Here is a 21,893-nt window from a genome sequence, read left to right as displayed (position 1 = left end):
TTCAATTTGAAAGGAAAAATCGATTGTTTTAAAAACGAAAGAATATTTTTGGTTGTTGTTCTTACAGCCAATAATACATGCATACAAAATCTTTCATTAAACTATTAAAGTTATTGTGACAATTTATGTTAATTATAAAGCAACACATTATATTTACACACACAGTTCGTTTACTATTACCAAAACATAAAAACATTTTGTGATCGGGAGTGTATTTTTTGTTATCTGGTTACTTAATTTGAACAATTGAACGATGAAGCAGTATTAAATGAGAAAAGCTTTTAACAAAAAAAAAACTGCTCTTAGAGTAGCTGGCATTTTTAAAGTAAGTGCTATTCTTTTTTAATTCTTAACTTATTAGTTTTTAAATTCTTTTAAATCAAAGAAACACGATACATACATATGTGAACATTCTCTTACGAAGAGAAAAGGTACAAGAGAATCTGATTCGTCCCATTTGTTTTTCAATGCTAAAGATATATCTACTTTTATGTGTTGGTATTACAAACTGGAGGTGACCCTTGCAATAAAAACTACAGATGATACTTTTAATACAAAATATATAATAAATATAAAAAATAAAAATAATACCAATAGTACAAAAAATTATTGTACTAGTAATTCAAAATTCAAACTGTACGAAACATTAAAAAAAATACTAATAGCAATAACATTAAAAGTAATACCAAAAGGAAAAGTAAAAAGGCCCTGTGATGTGAACTACACTGATAACTTTCCATCCGTGCCCATCAGTCAAATTTTCTTAAGTTAAGCAGAATATTAATAGCAACATATAAAATTTGAAGTAAATTTGTTTCTTAGACTAACTAAAAATTAACAATACTTTGCATATGATAAGACATGTTTAATTAGATATTTGTTTTTGTTACCGAGATTTTAAGACAAAACACAATTTTTACCATATACGAGTATACCATTATAAATATTAGAATCAAACATCAGTTTATACCAATTTTGTGTAGGTACTTATTTACTACTTTTATACAAAAAACTGACAGTTAGAAAAATTTACAGAACGTTGAAAACAATAATATGTATATGCGAGATAAAATTACCTTGAAAGCAATATTTAAAGTTGTTGCCAAGATTCGATTTTCCCAGATTTACCAGATGTCAAAAGTGTTTTTTCATGCATTCATTTACTTTGGTACACGTCACAGTAAATAATACAAAACTTGATTGAATGCGCTAGCATTATTGTTTCGAAAGATAATTGGGGGAAAGAACGGTAACCTTGGCGCAAAGATATTATAACGGTTTTAGTTAAAGTGCTTAATGCAAGCATTTTTTTGCTACGGAAGGGGGTCTATCTCTCCTCGTTTAGGTAGGAGGTTCAGTTTTAAAACATTGACTTTAAATCTAAACAAATATTTAAAAAGAACGGAAACACTTGGAGTTATAGATTATATCTTTTTCAAAATTCAGAAGTTTACAATTTGTAACAAATTATAATTTAAAGTTGCAATGGATGGTTGCACGGCCTTAAGAACCGGATCTGCCGAGTTCATACATATTATATTCTTCATCTGTATATAATTGATTTTGGGGACAAATAAAAGTTTATTCAATTAGAGTTCAGACAATGCAGGGTTGCCTGCGTTTAAAATGTTAAGTTTTTGGTCAGTGTACCAAATTGATTCCTTTTCTGTCTTAAAGCATAAAGTTGCTTAGTTAAAAGTTGGCACACTCTAGGGCTGCCTGCATTTCTTCATTTGCACAGTTAAGTAATCGTTGACAATTAATTAAAGTTTTGGTTAGGAAACTCTGCATTATTGGAACTAGAATTAAATTACCTTTTATTTGTCACCAAAATCAATTATATAACAGATGAGGATATCTTTACTATGCAGATCCACTTTTTTAAGCCGAGCAACTTTCCAATAGGACTAGGATACAAGAAAGCCTACTTTTTTACCCTAAGGTAATGGTCTTTCATTATATACCCGGATTTTGTAATTAACAGCTGAGGGTAATAGAACTCTGAAATACAGTCTTATTTTGCAAATTTAGCACTTTAGGGTCAGGTTATTATTATGGCAAACTTTTATTGCCTTAAGCAATTAAATCCTTTAAAGTTAATTTAATAATTAATACCCGTATCCTAAAACATTTTAGATACAAACAATATTATGACAACTTAACTTCATTATATACCCGGATTTTGTAATTAACAGCTGAGGGTAATAGAACTCTGAAATACAGTCTTATTTTGCAAATTTAGCACTTTAGGGTCAGGTTATTATATTATGGCAAACTTTTATTGCCTCAAGCAATTAATTCCTTTAAAGTTAATTTAATAATTAATACCAGTATCCTAAAACATTTTAGATACAAACAATATTATGACAACTTAACGCTTAATACATACATACAAATATTATTTTTTTAAAGTTCGAAATTTCGGCCTTCTTGTCTATTTATGACGTCAATAATTCTGGTTCTATTTCGAATATCTTTATTTCGTCCCCTTGACTTATATCGCCTTTTGTGTTGTTTGTCATAGTTTTTAATTTCTTTATTTGAAGTCCATAATTTTTACACAAGGTAGTTAGTTCCGTCAGCATGTCTTCAATGTGTGTAGCTTTTGTAGAAGTAAGAACTATATCGTTTGCAAATCTTAATTTGTTAAGAACTTGTCCACATATCCTTATTCCATGCTTAGTTTTCCTATAAGTTTTTTTGAAAAATGTTTTCCAGAACTAAACTAAATAGAGATGGTAAAAGTGGATCTCCTTGTCTAACTCCTTTTGTTATATTAAACTTACGTCCTATATTCTCTGTTTTTATTCGCGCTGTGTTTATTTTTGATCGTAACTACTATATTTGTGTTTATGTTTTGATTTTTCAGGGAGGACCATATCATTTCGTATTCAAGGGAATCAAAAGCTTTAGTAAAGTCAATTAATGGAAAATTCAATTCATTAAATTTTTCTATTAGGTGATTCATTGTCTGAAAGTGGTCTGTTGTTGAGTGCAACTTTGACCGTCGCGTTGAACACATGTGTGATCTGTCATATAGTTTGCAGTGTATATTATATTTCAATGAATATATTTAAAATTCCATGGGGCACAAATCGCCCAAAAAAATATTTGTTGGTTTAGAGATAGTGACTCTTATATAAAATATTAAAAGTATAAATAAATACAATCAAAAACAAACGTTGTGCTCCAGATCATCTGGAGCACGTTGTGCAACTAAGAAGTAGTAGTAGTTATTAATAAACAAAATCAAACCGCTGCCGGCGTAAGCTCGGAAATGTTAAGTGATAGGGATGAAGATCCCATGGACAGCAACTGGACCACAGTGCTATCGAATTTAAAACATGCTGCCAAAAGTTATGGCAAAAAAAGAAAATTAAATGATGACAATTTAGAAGTTTCTAATAAATTATCAAACAAACAATATCGGGTATGGAACAGGCATCCGCAGTTCTCCCTGATCAACAACTAAAAAAAGGCGCGAAAACAAACGTCACTGATTCAACCAACACCAGCCACAACAACAATCAATCAACAGAAGCAGAGGCTTCCCAGCACTCATCAAATCTTTTACTAAGCAATAAAAACTTTTGCCCTCCAATTTTTATTTTTGGTGCAAATTGTGCTTCAATTACCGATTTACTTAATGTTGCTGTTCTCGAATGTAAAGCTAGTGATCTAAGATATAAATTCGTAAATTAAGGTTACAGAAAAACCAAAGTATATGTAGATATCGTAAATGTACATAAGTTAGTAATTGAAAAACTCGGAGGCACCGGCATTGGGGCTTTCTCATTTTCACCTAAAGAAACTAAACGGGCATCTATTTTGCTAAAAGGTATTGACGGCGACACAGATCCCGACTCGATTCGAAAGGCTTTGAACCAAGCCGTGCCAAATGTTAAACTAAGTAAAATTTCACAATTTACCACTACTAAAACAAAAGAGCAAGGTCTCAAATTAAACATGTTTGTTGTTCAACTAGAAGTTGGAGAGTCTCTTAAAGATTTGATGAAAATTAGGTCTCTTCTAGTATATTGTATATTGGGAGAAAAAGTTTAACAGATCAGTAATTCGCTGTTATCATTGCCAGAGATTTGGACACACAGGCGATTGTTGCTCTTATAATAGTCGATGTGTTCTGTGCAGCGAGTTTCATGATTCTGATGTGTGTATTAATCTTTTAAAGAACTCAAAAAGAAAAACGAACCAATCCCCCCATTCAAATGTGCAAATTCTCTAAAAGACCACTCAGCAAACTCTCTTGAGTGTGAAGCGTATATGAGGTACAAAGAGAAGCAACAAATTAATGTTGAGCATGCAAAGTTTATAGCAAATAGAGCTAGAAATCAAGTCATAAACTTAATTCAAACATTTACAGACAAAAATATCTCTTTCGCTGACATGGCGAGAAATCCAAAGAGTATTCCAAAAAAATAGCCGTCATTATCTGAAATGATAAATTCCCCTCTTAGAGAAAAAAATCCTCAACCAAACCATATTACTGAATTTCTAGATGAAGCTAAGAACTTATTTAATATCTCTTTTAAAGATCTTTTTTACAAAATAAGAGAATTCTGGACAAAGTACCAGAAACTAAAGAACAAAGAAGACAAGATGTTTGCACATCTTGAATTTGTGGCATCAATTGTTATATAATGGATTCCACCCTGAAACTTAACACAATCTCGATTAATGCAAATTCCATTATATCAAATGAAAGAAGATTAGCGTTAGTAAGCCTTCTAAAAAGTCGCAAACCCCAAATTTGTTTTTTATGTGAAACTGTTTTGAATTCTAGACATAAACCTTCATTTGAAGGATTTAGCATCATACGCAATGACGATGGCAGAGGAACTGCTATCGTTATTGATGAAAAATTAAAGTTTAACTCGTTTCCTTTCCACAGTGACATATTTTCAGCTTGTTTAGGTGTATTAATTTGTAAAAGTAATTCTGGTATCACTAAACGTATCCTTATTGGAAGTATTTATATACCGACAAACGCAGTACAAGGGCTTTCTATGGAATTAGATAGGATAAATGACATTATTAAGACTTTCGATGCCACAATTATAGGTGGTGACTTGAATGGCCGCCATCAATCCTGGGGAGACTCAGTGAGCAATCCAAATGGCAACATTATATACAAATGGTATAGTAATGGGCCATATCTACCCCTTGATTTAATTTCTCCCTTTAGCCCAACCTATCCGCAGTCCTCATCAATATTAGACTATTTTCTTACATCTAGTTTGCTTTCGCAAACCCAAATTAATACTAATAATAGGCTTTGCCAAATCATTATGGTATAGAAATAAATCTTAATATTTTTGATGTTTACCCGGTATTGATACCATCTCAATCGTATACCAGCTTCGAAAGAACTGATTGGGATGTGTTTAGAATGCAACTTCACAACAGGAACTCAAGAGTGACAGCACCCATAGAAAAAAAAATTACAAATGCAGAAGTTGATGTAATTTTAGACAATATAAATCAAAATATAGTTTCTTGTATTGAAAATAACTCAACTATTCGAAATACAAGAGACGTTAAATACAAAAATATTTCCGATCTTACAGAAAATCTTTTGAAAATTCGTAACATTTGGTTAAGAAAACTCAAGAGAATCTTTCATAAGCATTTAAATAGACGCAGAGTATCAACAACTTTACTCGCAAATACAGTGTCTTAGTAAAATAATAAAAGAGAGAGTAAAACATGATCTTGACCAAGAGTTCAGAACACGTCTGAACAAAATTAGACCTTCTCCCCATGCTTTCAAGGAAATTGATAAAATTACAGGAAGAAAAGTCTTTGGGTCAGATATTGTCAAGGATGTTTTGAATTTCGATGGACAGGAACTGGTTGATATTGAAGCTAAACTTAGTGCATTCAGGGCCATGTACGCTAATGGTTTTGCAGACCGAACGCCGTCTTTTAATGTTAATTTAAATAATGAAGTATTTTCAAAAGTAGATGAATTTTGTAACACTCATTTAGCAAACCCGTTATCGACATTCACACCATCAAACACAGCATGTAACCAAGTTGCCTTACCTTTCACTACACATCAAAAAGTCAATACATTTAGAATGAATTTGAATAACAAAAAGTCATTTGGTCTTGACAAAATTTCAAACTATGTGTTAAGGAAATGTCCCATTTCCCTTGATCTCACTCTAACTTGTCTCTTTAATCATTGTATAAACAACGGATACTTTCCAACTGCATGGAAACATTCCAAAATTATGCCTATAGCTAAAAAAAATAACGCCAAAAATATAAAAGATTTTTGACAAATATCTCTTCTTTCCAACATAGGAAAACTGTTTGAAAAAGTCATAGCAGAATCTCTTGATAGTTTCCTGGATAACTCAAATATTATACCAAACACCCAATTTGGGTTTAAGAAAAATCAATCAACGGAGCATTGCCTTTTAGTGCTTAATGATAAAATTACTCACAGTCTGAGACAAAAAAAATGCGCAATTGTCCTGGATATTGATTTAGAGGCAGCATTTGACTCTATTTGGCATAAAGGTCTTATCTTTAAGTTAATAAGATTGAACTGTCCTAAGTACCTCATTAGATTGATCACCAGTTTTCTTAATTTAAGAACCGCCTTGATTGGCATTGGATCGGAGTTTTCAGATCCTTTCCCAGTACTCTTAGGAGTTGCTCAAGGAACATTACTTGGACCAAAATTACTTAATGTATTTTTATATGACATGCCTTTTTGCAACTCTAAATCCGAGCCTGAAGCACTTCTGTACGCAGACGACACAAAACTTTTTGCTGCTGCTATAAGGCCAAACAATGCACGAGAAAAATTACAAAGTGCTTTACCTAGTTTACTCTCGTATTTTAAATCTTGGGGATTAAAAATAAATACTGAAAAATGTAGACTAACCTGTTTCAGGAACTCCTATGGAAAAGGGCACCGAAAGGCTGTTAAAGAAAGCAAGGAGTTATCCTTGCGTATTGACGATAAGATAGTTCCATTAAAAACAGAAACAAAGTACTTAGGGATCCACTATCAAAATATGTTAAAATTTAACAAATATGCGCGGAATGTATTAAACGAAGCGAAAATGGCTACTGCTATTTTAAAAAAATTACTTTCTTCAAAGCATCTATCCCAAAGTACTAAAATTCTAATGTATAAAGCATTGATAAGACCTATAATCTCGTATGGTTTTAGTACTTGGTTTTCTATTTCTCCAACGGCAGCAAAAGAATTAGAAAAGTTTGAAAGAACAATCTTACGATTTTGTAGTGGAAAATATCGTAGACTAACTATACATTGTATAATTTAACAAAAGTGAAACCTTTGATGATTTATATGACAAAATTATTAAAAATGAGATTAGAATCTTGTATAAATCATCCAAATCCACTTATAAAAGGATTATGGGACAAAAATATTACCAATGAAAGCTCATACTTCGAGTATTATCAATCTCCATTCGATCTTTGGCATTATAGATCCCGAAATTTAACCTTTTTACGAGAAAGCCACATTGAACGTTCTTCGAGGATAAAATTGTTTTAATTTTGTATATTAATAAAAAAGAAAAGAATATTGTATATCTTTCATATAATACATAAAATTATAGTTGGTTCATATAGCCTATGAATTAAATAAAATTAAATTAATTTTCTATTATTTGTATTTGTTTGAATAAATCAAAAGTTTCTTGTTCTAATATATTAAATTATATCTCGAACTAAGTAACTGCTCTTACTATATTTATTTCAAACTCAAAAATAAAAACCTGATAGAAAATAAAATTCTTTATAATCATAGCCTTGCATATGGAATGCATCTTTTGTTATTTAGTTTTAGTTCTAGCCATTAGTTTTAAGTTTGGCCACTTGTGAGCCACTAGTGAACGTGTGTCGGGTGCAAACACACGAATATATTAATGAAATACATTCTTGAAATATGTATGCATATATTGTAATTTAAAAAGGTTTAAACTATTCTTTTATTAAACATCTTGTATAAGCCAGACATATTAATGAAGTCGGCAGCATAATTAAAAAATATTGTAATCAAAAATAATTTGTGAATTTTAAGTCTCAATAAAGAAAACTGAACTGAACTGAGTGGTCTGTTGTTGAAAATCATTCTCATCAGGTTGGCAACTCTGCTCTAATTTGAATAAGTTCACTTTACGTATCGCTCTTGCTAATTTTCAATTTTAAATATTTAAAACTTTATAATAAATGCTAAAAGTGGTACATGCTCTGTGATTAGTGATTATTTACCTAAAGACACCGGAAAAGTTAAAAATTAAAACCAGGTAATTAGCTTTTAAGCCGAAAAAATAATTCAAAAGCCGTACTTTTTGTCACATGACTGGCAACAAAAGAAAAGTTGGCCAAACTTCGCCCGAAGGAAATATACACCCACTCTCTAAAAACAACAGAACATCGAAGGTTTTTAAATATAACAAAACAATGTCTATTTCGCAATCGGATTTCCAACAAATTAAATTTATAATCGATGAATCACTTCACAAAGAGCTTACTTTAGCCGTTATCAACTTGGCAACAAAAGATGATATCAACAACATAAACAAAGAGTTGAGTCATCTCCGGCAGCAGAATCTAGAGTTGGCGGATAGGGTTCAACACTTTGAAAACCGCTGTAGATTGCTTGAAGATGAACTGGAGCTACAAAGTCGCGAAATTAAAGGCAAAAACATCATTTTCACGATCCCAAAGGATGGTAGTGAGCCCCAAGATCGAGTTCAAGATATTTCCAAGCTCTTGTTGGACAACCAATCACCACAAATGCCACAGGCGAGAAAATTAAGCGAAAACAACAACATGATCAAACTAAAACTCAACACAGGATCAAACGAAATTGCAACACAAATGTTAAGAAATGCCTCTAAGTTGAAAGGCACAGGTGCATACATCCAACGCGATCTAAGTAAACAATCACAACTAAAACGCAGGATACTTCTTGGCTATCGCAAGGCGATCAAAACAAAAAAACCAACAGAAGCTGTCTTGATTAAAAACAACACTTTATTAATCGGAGATAAAATATTTTATTTAAATAACAATAACATCATAAAATTTATTTATTTATTTATTTATTTATTTATTTGAACTTGAAGGAATCACGATAGTAAAACTCCTTGACTATTCTAATATGTGCATTTTACCCTGCTATATAAATTGTAACAGATGGACACAAGATTTTGAAAATTTAAGCAACGCAATGCAACTCTTATCAAATAAAAGCATTTTACTAATTGGTGATTGGAATGCAAGGGTCAGTGACTCACAAATTACTTCAGTTCAAGATATAACAAATTCGTCGATCTCTCATTCCAATCGTAAATCAAGAGACAATATTTGCAATAAAAATGGATCTGATATGCTTGAGATGCTACAGATGTATGATTCTATTATTTTAAATTGTTGTACTGATGGTGACAATGAAGGAGACTACACTTTCATAGGAGGACAGGGGAAATCTGTCATCGACTACTGTGCCGTAAACAATGAATGGATTGATCGAATAAAAAAGTTTGAAGTACAGTACAAAATATATTCAGATCATATGCCTATTGTAGTAGAATTTAGAAATGTTCCTAATTGCCAGTTCACAAATATAAATCTGCCACCACGACTTAAATGGAAAAATGAAGAAGCTGTTCTATTTCAACACAATCTAGATTGTTTAATTACAAACAACGGTATGCTAATAGAATCTACAGAAGAACTATCAAACCAACTAATAGGTTATATTAGATGCTTCAAATAAAATTTTAAACAGCACTTGTCCAAAGTATAAACAAAAATGGTTCGATAAGGAATGTTGGAAAGCGCGCCAAAAATCCTTTTCTCTTTTGAAAATTGCACGAAATTCGCGAAATTGTGGTTTGACAAACTGGTACCATGAAGCAAATGCTCTTTACAAAGATATATGTCACAAAAAGAAAATCGAATATGAAAACCAGCAAGCACTTTCACTAGGTCAAACCAAAAACTCGAAAGAATTCTGGAAGATAGTTAGAGAAATTAACGGAATTACTCATAAAATTGGCACAGGGTTATCTACAGAAAGTTTGGCTGCACACTTTAAAGGACTTCTAGGCAATAACCGTAGCCAATATAACTGCTATGCGGAACCTTATGTTCTTGATGAAACGTTAGATGGTGAGATAACAATAGAAGAAATAAAAGCTGTACTGGAAAAAGCGAAAAATGGAAAAGCACCAGGTGAAGATGGGATTCCGTATGAGTTCTATATAAATTCTCCTCACACATGCATTGAAAAAATAAGGGAACTCTTCAACAAAATCTTTCAAATGCTGACATCCCCTCCTTTTTCAAGAAGACGGTAATTTATCCAATACACAAAAAGGGTCCCTTAGACATCGCTGAAAATTACCGAGGTATATCGTTTTTGAATGTGTTAACAAAAATATTCTGCGGTATTCTAGTAGAGAGACTTGAAAAATGGGTCGAAAGAAAAAACATTCTGTCGGATCTCCAAGCCGGATTTAGAAAAAACTTTTCAACAATAGACCAGATCTTCACTCTTTCATCAATCGTAAAAGCTTTTCAAGCAAGGAACAAAAAAGTATATTCTTTCTTTGTGGACTTCAAAGCGGCTTCTGACCTTGTAAACAGAAGCGCGCTCTTCTATAAACTCTCACAATAGGGTCTATCTTCGAGGTTTTTGAAAGTAATTAAAGCAATGTATACTGGAACTAATGCAGCAGTCTGGGATGGGAAGATATTTTCAGAATGGTTCGAAACATGTACCGGAGTAAAACAAGGTTGTCCACTCAGTGCTATAAATGTGCTACTGTACGCTGATGACCTTGTCCTGTTGTCGGAATCACCAGAAAACCTACAGTTGATGATAAATCGCTTAGCAGATTACTGTGATAGGTGGGGTTTATCTATTAATACAGACAAGTCAAAAATAATGATCTTCTCACGATTCTCATGAAACCTTAGCGGAAATAGATGGTACATCAATGGAAATCTTTTAGAAATATCCAAAGAAATTAAATATTTAGGTGTTAAGCTAAATTCAACTCTAAATTTCGACAAACACCTTATGGAAAAAGCCAGCACCACTCAAAGCTTGTTGAATTTATCATGGAAAAATGTTTTTTTCAAACGACAGAATAATCCTTTCAGCCAAATATAAAATATTTGCTATGTTTCTCAGGTCTGGGGTGCAGATGAGTACGAAGTGATAGAAAAATTTCAAAGGGATTTTTTGAGAAAACTCTTCAACTTACCGCAAAATACACCGATTTATGCAATGTATTTAGAAACCGGAATACCGAAACTTCTCATGAGCACACTCAAGGCACAGGCTGATTATATTATTAAAACTTGTACATACCAGGAGAATAGACTATCGAAAAAAATGCTTTTGTACGAACTGAGGAATAAAGATTGGTGGATGAAAAAATGGCAAGATATCGGTAATACTTGTGGAGAGATACTGTATATAGATCTCAACAATTTAAACAACTTAAAGGACCAACTTTACAGGATTATACAGAAGAATGAAGACAAAGTACGAGAATCCTTTATTAATAAAGCTCGCGAATCAGATAGTAGAGTACTATACTCTCAGCTCAACTATAACCTAAACCAACGAAACTACTTCCATGATGGACTTAGCTACAAGGACATTTCTTTCATTTTTAAAGCAAGATGTGAACTTATAAGTTTAAATGCTAGACCCTATAACGGCAGCTTCAATCAATTTTGTACGTTATGCAATTTAAAATCAAAGGAGGATTGTTATCACTTCATAAGTGTATGTCCAATATTTTACCAACAGAGGCTAGTGTTTTTTGGTAAAAATACATTAACCATGCAAGAAACACTCCAAATTTTGAACGAATGTGATTGGAAGACCTTAAGCAACTTTTTAAAAGCCATATTTAAGTATAGATTCTTACTAATGACGGAATATGTTTGATTTTTATACCAATTTAAGATTGAAAAATGTGAATTAACAAAACATGTAATTTATTTATAAAATTTGCTAACCAGGCTGACGGCTAAGCCATAGCTTATCAATTCATTAACTTGTAAATCTGTATATATAAGAATATAAATAAATGAATTGGTTACTTACTTACTTACTTACTCATTCTCTAATCCAGCTTGTTGTCTTGCTTGATTATTATTGAAGTCTTCTTTGATGCCCCTGCAAATCATTTTGGAGAAGAGCTTCTAAATTGTCGAAATGTTACTTATGAGTCTGTAGTTATTGATATCGTCCTTCTTTCTTTTTTCTGTATTAATGCAATGTTGTTTCTTTCCATTATTCAGGGATTTGTTTTATTTCTACTATTTCGTTAAATATGTTTTTATAAATGTTTTTCACATAATTTGCCTTTCTTCAGGTCGTTTATGTTGTCTATTGTATCTTCTTCTGTGACATTTTTAGTCTAGGTGAACAGTTTTTTATAAAATATAGTTGTGTTTTCATTAAATTCTTTTCGGTGTTGTGACAAAATGGAGGAGAAGATATAACGACGAACTGTATGGGCTGTACAGCGACACTGACCTAGTTAGCAGAATTAAAGTCCAACGGCTTAGATGGCTAGGTCATGTAGAGCGGATGGACATCAACGCTCCAGCCCGGAAGGTCTTCGAATCCAATCCCGAGGGACGGCGCGGCGGCGGCGACGCAGTAGAGGAAGACCGCGACTCACGTGGCGCACCCAGGTGGGAGACGACCTCAACCAACTTGGTGTGCGAAACTGGAGACAGCTAGCTAGGGACTGAGCTGGCTGGAGACGCATGTTCGTTGAGGCCCAGGTCCGCCCCGGACTGTAGCGCCACCTTAAGTAAGTAAGTTGTGACAGCTGTGTTTTGGTCCTTCATACTTGTAATCGATTCTTGTTTATTATTCAAATATGTTTTATCTTTTTATTCTTCATAATTTTTTCATAAAATTCACGAATATGTTTCGTTGTTTTATATTTTATAGGTTTTCTGAGTTGGCTTAACTCTATTTTGTCTTGGTTAAGTAGTTGTCGTCTTGTTCTTAAGGTTTCTCTTCTAAAAATAAGAGCTTTAGTTTTGTCGGATATATTTTCTTTGGAAGTCTGCGTTCATGATTGACATTTTTACTGTATTCTTTATAATATTTTCTAGACGGTCATAGTTATTTTTAAGATCATTATTCGTGATTGACTGTTCTAAAAGCTAATTAATCTTTGTCTTTATATTTTCGTTATAAGTTTTTTTTTTAATCTTTAACTAGTTTATTGATAACGTAGACTTGTCGGTTTCTTCGCAATGTCTTATGGTCAACTTTTATCTTCATTCTGACTAGTATGTGATCGCTGTCAAAATGTAAATATATTATTAAGGACAGTTATGTCTTGGATGGTTAGAATTTTGTTTTTGAGGATTATATTTTTTTTTGTTTTTAGTCGTTCCGTTCGGCGAGATCCAGGTCCATTTCCTGCTATCTTTCTGAATTCATTAATGAATTCCCGAGTTTCAAATTCATTTTTCCTAGTCACTTGATGAGTCTCTTCTTTCTTTCATTTCTTGATCCATATCTTCGACAGTCAATCTTTTTTCAAGTTTTGCATTAAAATCACCTATTACGTACATCTGTTTTGTTGTTATTGAATATTTCTTTTAGAATATCGTTAAATTTGGTAATTTCTTCGTTTTCTGCTTTTTTGTCAGTGCGTATACTTGTATAGTAGTACCCGTGGCATGATGGTTAGCGCGTTGGACTGTCATGCAAGGGGTCTTGGGTTCAATCCCTGCCTGTGCCATCTTAATTTAAAAAAAAATTAATTTTCGCGGGTACTGCCTCTTGCGAGGAATTGACAAATCCTTCAAGAGTAATTCTTGTCATGAAAAAGTGCTTTCTCAAACTAGCCGTTCGGATTCGGCCTAAAATTGTAGGTCCCTTCCATTCCTGACAACAGTACTCGCACACAGGAATGGTTGAGAGTTGTAAGTCACTAGGCCCTGGTTCACAACGGACTGTTGCGCCACCCCATTTGATTTGATTTTTTTGTATACTTGTATTGTAGTAGTTGTTATTAAATGGTCTTCAGGTCATATGAAACAAATATTTTCTTTTTGTCACTACGTTTTGTCCATGTATATGGACATCATCAGGTGAACAAATGGTTTCTATATTGTCATTGATAAATAATGTTAAAAAATGTTTACAAAAATATTCACAATACATTATTTACTTACAACAATATTATTGTTACATTTATATTCAATAATGATTTCTTATGTGTCTACACACTACAAAGTTTAACTGACACGTAACATGTCCGTCAAATAAACAGCAAAAAAACAGAAAAATTATATAAACAAAAGCACATAGAGATCATATTGCAGAGCTTTTTTTTTCTCTTCTCCACCAAGTGTTTGAAGTGTGGGCTAACGTCATCCATATCGGATCGTCTGTTCATTGTGTTATCAGCATTGATTATATGCAGCGTTTCGATTATCATCCTTTCTCGCTGCATTATTTTGACGTTAGAGTGGTCAGGGGAGTGCTTGAAAGCTATGCAATGTGATGCCAGGGCTGTCTTTTGTATTGCGCTACTACTTAAAAGCAGACTAGCAGTACACAAATCCGATATTAAGAGTAGCGCAATACAAAAGACAGCCCTGGCATCACATTGCATGCTTTCAAGCACTCCCCAAAAACCGGTTTGATTTTTTATTGCATGCACGACTGACAATTTATGACAACAACAAACTGAGCTTGTTGCTAAGCACAGCCAAAGTGTAGCCAAAAACTGGTGAAGCTTCTTTATTCTCTTTCTCTGTAACATATTTGTTAGTGTAGTTTCTTTATTGTTTGATCTTTACCGTTATTTTTTTCATTTTATTTGCGTGTTCGTTGTACTTTTCTACAGTCGCATAAATAAATGTAAGTTGAATGAAGTAAGTGTAGTAAAATGCCAAAAAATCAACAGATACAAGAAAAATTTTATTTGAAAATGGTTTAACTGCCTCCCCGAAAAGTGTTTCAAAATTGATGGAAACAATGGTTGCATTCACAAAGCTAGTGGCTACGTAGTCAAGGGATTTTGATTGGCTAAATCCAACTACAAAAGTAGTTGAAATTTCCCCTCCGACGTAGTGTAAAAAATTCGGCTACAAAGTTAGAGTAGAATAATTTTGACGTTTCACATTCAGCTGCTCGGTAAAGTACGCGAATACAAAATGAAATAAATTGTTCAATATTTAAATACAATTATAAATCATTCAAATCGTGTCTTAAATTTGATTTTAATAAATAAAAATAACAAAAGATAAGTTAAAGTTATCAAATCAAAAATGTTTCTTATTTTATATATTTGCATTTGTCAATAATATGACAGTTCCAGATTGACTAGCTTTGTAGTGTACTTTTGCATTCACAAAGCTAGTTGAATTTTGACTACGTAGCCACTAGCTTTGTGAATGCGACCAATATAATTTGTAAAACGTGTGACAAAAAGGTGAAATCAAAATTTTTAGGCTTATGCAAACCAATTTAAAAATTTTTTTGAGAATCTCAAAATTTGTTGGTCGAAATATTTGTTTGCACTACGCCTGATTGTTAAATTAAAAGTACTTTCTAATGTTTTAAATATTTCAGATAACTTGCGAAAAAAAATTCCAATTACAGCAGCATATTGCCACTGCACTTCACAGAAGGTCAAAAGCATCCAACAAGAACAACGACGAAAATGCACATACTTCTAGCAACGGATGCTGCGGCACATATAATCAAAGCTGGCAAAAATTTAAAAGTTTTTTATCCGAATCTCATACACATAACTTGTTTGTTACATGGTTTAAATTTGATAGCTAAAAAAGTAAGAACATCGTTTCCTGTCGCTAACTCGTTCATATCCTGTATATAAAAAAAAAATGTTCATAAAACCTCCGCTCAGAGTACAACGCTGCAAGCAAATACTAAATAAGGAGTTACCACCAGAGGGTTGTCTACCTTTGACTTAATCTTTCAAACTATACGTTCGAAAAGGCTTTTTCTGTCACATAATGTGGTGTAGGACTCACTTTTAGCTCTCCTCTTATTAAGCATCCGATAAACAGAAACACTGAATCCAGAAGATGCTGAATCAATAAGGCTGGCAAAAGAGCTGATAAAAAATCCCCAGCTATATCGGGACTTTATCTATATAAAATCAAATTTCGAGAGAATTGCCGAAATCATAACTTCCTTGAAAGGAAAGGGTCTACCATTAGCAAAGTCAGTACATTTATTTAAAGAAGCTGAAAATATTATTCATAACACAACTGATGATTTGGCAGAAGATTTAAAAGAGAAATTTAAAGCCATTTTGCAAAGAAATCCAGATTTTAATATCATTTCAAAAATAAATAATATTTTGAATCTGAATACTGAAGATTTGTCTGGAATTGAACCCTTTATTAAATATAAATCTTCTCCAATTACTTCATGCGACGTTGAAAAAAGCTTCTCCGCTTACAAAATGGTTTTTGGAGAGAAACATTAAAGCATCTCAATTAATAACTTAGAGAAAATTATTTTTATATATTGTAATACCAATTATCTTGAATAATGTTTAAACCAATAAAATATTGTATGTTTTAAGTACCTATCAGTTACTCTTTTTTAATATCTGACAATCTATATCTATATCTATATCTATACTAATATTATAAATGTGAATGTAAGTTTGTTTGTTACGCTTTCACGCAAAAACTACTTAACCGATCATCATGAAACTTTGCACATGCACTCTTGAAGGTATTAGAAGTAACATAGGATAATTTTTATTAAAACAAAAAATAATTTTTTACGAAAAATAAGAAAATTGTTTGTCAAAATACGTGCGTTTTGTTCGCATTTCATATATAGTAAAGTGAGAAATTCCCAACAAAACGATCTGCAGTGGCCAGATTTTTGTATTTAAAAATTGGTACAACTGAAAGAAGATCTGTCAAAATAATAATAAAAAACTTCAAAAAGGGGGTTTGTTCGTAGACTACTACATTAAATTGTGGTGTTGAAGAGAGCTTGAAGCTCGCCTCAATTCTTTATATACCTGAATCGAGTTGAGATTTATCTATTCTAAACTGAGAAAAACCTTTATTGGAAACAGCAAAACATAAAACTCTTTTTTATTGTTTTTTCTTGCAAAATAAGCCCAGTTAGTCCATTTTCACTAAAAAACTAAATAATATCAACAGTAATAGATTCGTTTTTTCCGCAATGGGAAACACACATGATTCCAAATGCAGAACTACTCAACGAATACAGCCATCGAGATACAAATGCAATAATCGTACCAACATTTGAGAACGAAATCACATAAGATCCATTCGAGGATGGTATAAATGTCAAAAACCTATCCATAGTCAGATTCTACTCTAACTTTTATCGGTGTTATTCTCACTATGGATATTGTTTTTGTTATTCGTGTAAAATCCTACTTTACTATGGATAGATTTCAGAGCAAAACACATGTAATATCGTCAAATTTAGCTACTTCAACGCCATCTAGCATCATCTAACATCATAGTAATGAAGTTTCAACCCTGAATACTGTAATACCAACCCACTGTATTACCGACGGTGACGACAATATCTAATTCAATTGAATATAGTTTCAACTGTTTCTGATTTTTCTATATTTTTTGTTATTTTCTTCTGTCGTTGCATGCAGTATAATACTATTCAAATTTTTGAGATTATCCGTAATTTTTGTGGTTAGCTGTTACTTTATTGTTTTAGATCTTATTCGCTGATGTTAATTCTTACCCTAACAAACAAACTTACATTCGCATTTATAATATTAGTATAGATGTCCGTCAGAAAAGACCAAAAAATAGCAGTTGCTGTAGCTTCGTCAGGTATTGCCGCGACGCTATTAAAGGGCGGTCGTACGGCACATTCCGTTTTAAAACTACCATTGAATTTGGCACAGGAAGATTCGCCCGTCTGTTATTTTAGTAAAAATAGTTAATGAGGTAGAATGCTTTGAGAATGCAAGCTTTTAGTGTGGGATAAAAGTAAAATGTCTCACAAGAAGGCTAAAGAAGCTTTAAACCGGACCCTCCGGACTTGCGAGATAGTACAGATATAATGGGAGGCATGGTAGTTTTATTGACCGGTGATTTCCGTCAAACCCTCTCAGTGATTCAAAGGGGGAAACCAGCAGATGAAATTCAAGCGTGCATTAAATCATCAAGCTTATGGCCGACAGTTGAAAAACTCCGCCTGAAAACGAATATGAGAGTGCATCTTCATAATGACGTGGATTCAGGACTTTACGCAGAAATATTGTTGAAAATTGGTGATGGTTGTTAAGACGTTGACGCTGAAGGCTACATATCACTGTCAAGAGAATTTTGTAATTTAGTAGAAAGTGATGTGGATCTCATTGCTAATGTTTTTGCGGAATTCCAACAAAATTTGTTTAGTGATCAGTGGTTGTGTGCAAGAGCAATATTAGCACCAAAAATGAAATTGTAAATAGCATCAACACTGACATTTTAAACGAGGTTCAAGGAGAAATGAAGGAATATTTGTCAATAGATACAATTATGGATACGGAACTAAGTACTTCATATCCTGTGGAGTTTTTAAATTCACTTGAACTATCGGGTGTACCGTCACCTAAACTTCAATTGAAACTAAATGTACCAGTAATGCTTATGCGAAATCTAGATGCTTCTCGGCTATGTAATGGAACAAAGCTTCGGATAACAAAATTGGGACAGAACATACTTATTGCTACTATTTTAACAGGTGTCGGTAAGGGAAATAGTGTTATAATACCTCGGATACCAGTTATTCCCACTGACCTTCCATTCCAATTTAAAAGGGTTCAGTTTCCCGTCAATCTTAACTTTGCTGTTACTATGAACAAGGATCAAGGACAAACATTACAGGTAGCAGGAGTGCATTTAGAAAACCCATGCTTCTCTCATGGTCAACTTTATGTAGCCTGTTCACGTGTATCTAATGCCCGGAATTTACACATATTTGCACCCGACGGGAAAATTTATAACTTGTCTATAAAAATATCTTAAATTAATACTTTGTATTTTATTTTTTTAAATTGTTATAATTTAGAATTATTTATTTTTGTTACGGTGAAATATATTTTAACATTTGTTGTTGCATTTCAATAAGCATATATTAAGGTGTTGAAACTTCATTGTCTGTAGTAATTTTTAAAAATTGTTGATCTCAGCCAAGCAATAAAATTTAGTTATTATATTGACTCATTTCTATTATTATACCCTTACCCTTTTTCTCTCATACTTATTTAATTTCTCCACTGCGGGCGAAGCCGCGGGTAAAAAGCTAATAATAAATAAAATTTCAATTTGTATGTATGTATACTTATATATAACCCTCTGAATCACTTTTATAATGTTTTTCGATTTGTTTGACACAGGAAATGTTTGCATATTTAGCATATATTTTGCACGTTTCGCATATTTTTTGCATATGCATTTCATGCAAATATGCAAAAAAAAATTAAAATATGCATTTCGTTTTCAACTCTATTTACAACGAAACGAACTTTTGTGTCATCAGAATTTAGCTATCTTAATCCTTCAAAAATATGCAATTATGCTAAATCCGAGGTCTAGTTATTTGTATTGGCAGATAATTATAGGGTTGATGGCTGGTATATTTAAATATCTATTTGTTGTTCTTTATTTCATTTTATCTGGAACTCCGTTCTTTTGAATATCTTAGGCTATTTCCTTTTTCTATCAATTAGTTCATATTTTTTTGAGTTACAAATTTCATGATCGGGTCCAAGAGTTGTCGAATTGGATTAATGTCAGTTAATTGAACTTAATAATTTAATTATTTCTTTATTTTATCTCTTTCTTGTGCTCTCTAGCTCATTTCCTTTCGAAACTTTACCTTCAATCACGAGTTTGTATAATTTACACGCCTTTTTTCCTCCTTTTTTAACCCAAGTAGTCTAGAGTCTTTGACTATGGTGGATGTTGCCCCGAATTTTTCCCAAGTAAAATACTTTGTTTCTTGCCCTAGCTTTTGAAGGTAAATCTAATTGGTCTAATTTCTCCATCTATTTTCTTGCCTAGGCGGAAACAGCTTTCTATGTCAGTTAATATTATTCGTCAGTGTTTTTCATTACCTTTTCTGAAGTGTCAATTATAATTTTTGATATGTCTGTTTTCTGTAATTTTAATATATCTAGAGTAATAACTATTTTTTTTTAATAAGATTCTTAAAGATAAACGTTGAAAGACAGCAATGGTAGTTTTATATTATTTTTTTTTTGTATCTGCACCAACATAGCCACGATTTTTGCATCGTTAAGGAAATGTTGTTTGTGCTTTGAAGTTTTTAGCTTCAGTTTGTTTATATTTTCACGTTCGAAGTTAGTTTATTGTATGTTTTAAGAATATAAATACAAAATAAGAAAAGAAAGCTCTCTCTTGATCAATATAAAACAAACTGGAACATTTGCACCAATTACCTTTTTTTAATTGATCAAAATACGCTTGATAGACGAACCTTTTAATTGGGACAAGTAAAGCAATCTGCCAGGTTGGAATGGCAATTTTAATGTAATATAAAGCTCATTGGTTTATTGGTTGTATTAAAAATCAAGAATTGTTCATAATGAATTCTTCCCACTTCATCTCATTTAAGTCTTATCATTTCCTCTTCCGAAACGTAATTAGATCCAAGAAAGGCTCTTCTAGTTGCACAGGGCATTTTCCTAAGAAGTGAAAAATATCTTTTCTTTTTCTTCAGTTCCATAAACTACATCGCCGGGGTCGATCCTCCCTATGCGGTATATAGTTGAGATGCAGGAGCTCCCCTCGGAATACCAACGTTATAGAAATAACCTGCACACTGTTCTCATTTAAAGAAAAATTACTTGGACCAAGGTTATGAGAGAGATGTTTGTAAATTAATCTATGAGTTGAACTTAAAGCTTCTTTTAAACAGCGACTGCGCAGTTTTTCATCTACGCTCGCAATTAATTTATGCAATTTAACTCTGCAATCATCAACAATACTGAAATCCAGATCCAGACATTTTATATTTACTAAAATTGACCTTTAGATTCTTATACAGTACCTATGCAAGTGGTTTATTATAAGTTGCAGTGATTGGGTCGAATTAGAAAACAGCACAATGTTATCGCCATAGAATAGTGCTTTGATCGTTGTCCTGGCAAATTCCACTCCTCCACTAATGTTGTTAGTAAGGTTATCCACAAAGAGCGCAAATAAAAGAGGACTCAACGCACACACCTGCTGGACGCCTGTTTTAATCTGAAAACATTCCAGGTTGACCTGCAGGACCTGAAACAGGAATATTAGTCGGCCACTAGGGGCAATTTCGTTATAAATATTTTGAATGAAAAAGAAAAGTGGTATTCGGTACAGTGCTTCTCCCTGGCCGACTAAAATTTAATTAAAGAAGTGCTTAAGCAGGCCACTTTCAGCTTCACGCCAAAGAAAGAAAAATTTAAGGCGGTCTTTCTGAAAGGCATAAGTTCCTGCACGGAACTTATTATTACTATTATTTTTATTATTTTTATTATTATTATTACTTTTATTACTATTATTATTATAATTATTATTATTATTATCATTAGTATTATTAGTATTATTAGTATTATTATTATTATTATTATTATTATTATTATTATTATTATTATTATTATTAATATTATTATTATTATTATTATTATTATTATTATTATTATTATTATTATTATTAATATTATTATTATTATTATTATTATTATTATTATTTATTATTATTATTATTATTATTATTATTATTATTATTATTATTATTATTATTATTATTATTATTATATTATTATTATTATTATTATTAT

General features: G+C 32.2%; 1 protein-coding gene across 1 annotated transcript in view; it reads left to right on the top strand.

Moving 5' to 3' along the window:
• The window catches only part of LOC129954068 (uncharacterized), a 157,431-nt gene continuing 135,538 nt past the window's right edge, over window positions 1–21,893 (top strand). The window contains exon 1 of the mRNA XM_056067719.1: window positions 1–325. Within this exon, the coding sequence (XP_055923694.1) occupies window positions 269–325 (57 nt within the window). The 5' untranslated portion in view covers window positions 1–268. The remainder of the gene's footprint in view (window positions 326–21,893) is intronic.

This window comes from Eupeodes corollae, chromosome 1 (genome assembly GCF_945859685.1).
Source record: "Eupeodes corollae chromosome 1, idEupCoro1.1, whole genome shotgun sequence".
Lineage (NCBI taxonomy): Eukaryota > Metazoa > Arthropoda > Insecta > Diptera > Syrphidae > Eupeodes > Eupeodes corollae.
Note: the sequence above shows the minus strand (reverse complement) of the source record. Positions and strands in the feature narration are given on the sequence as shown.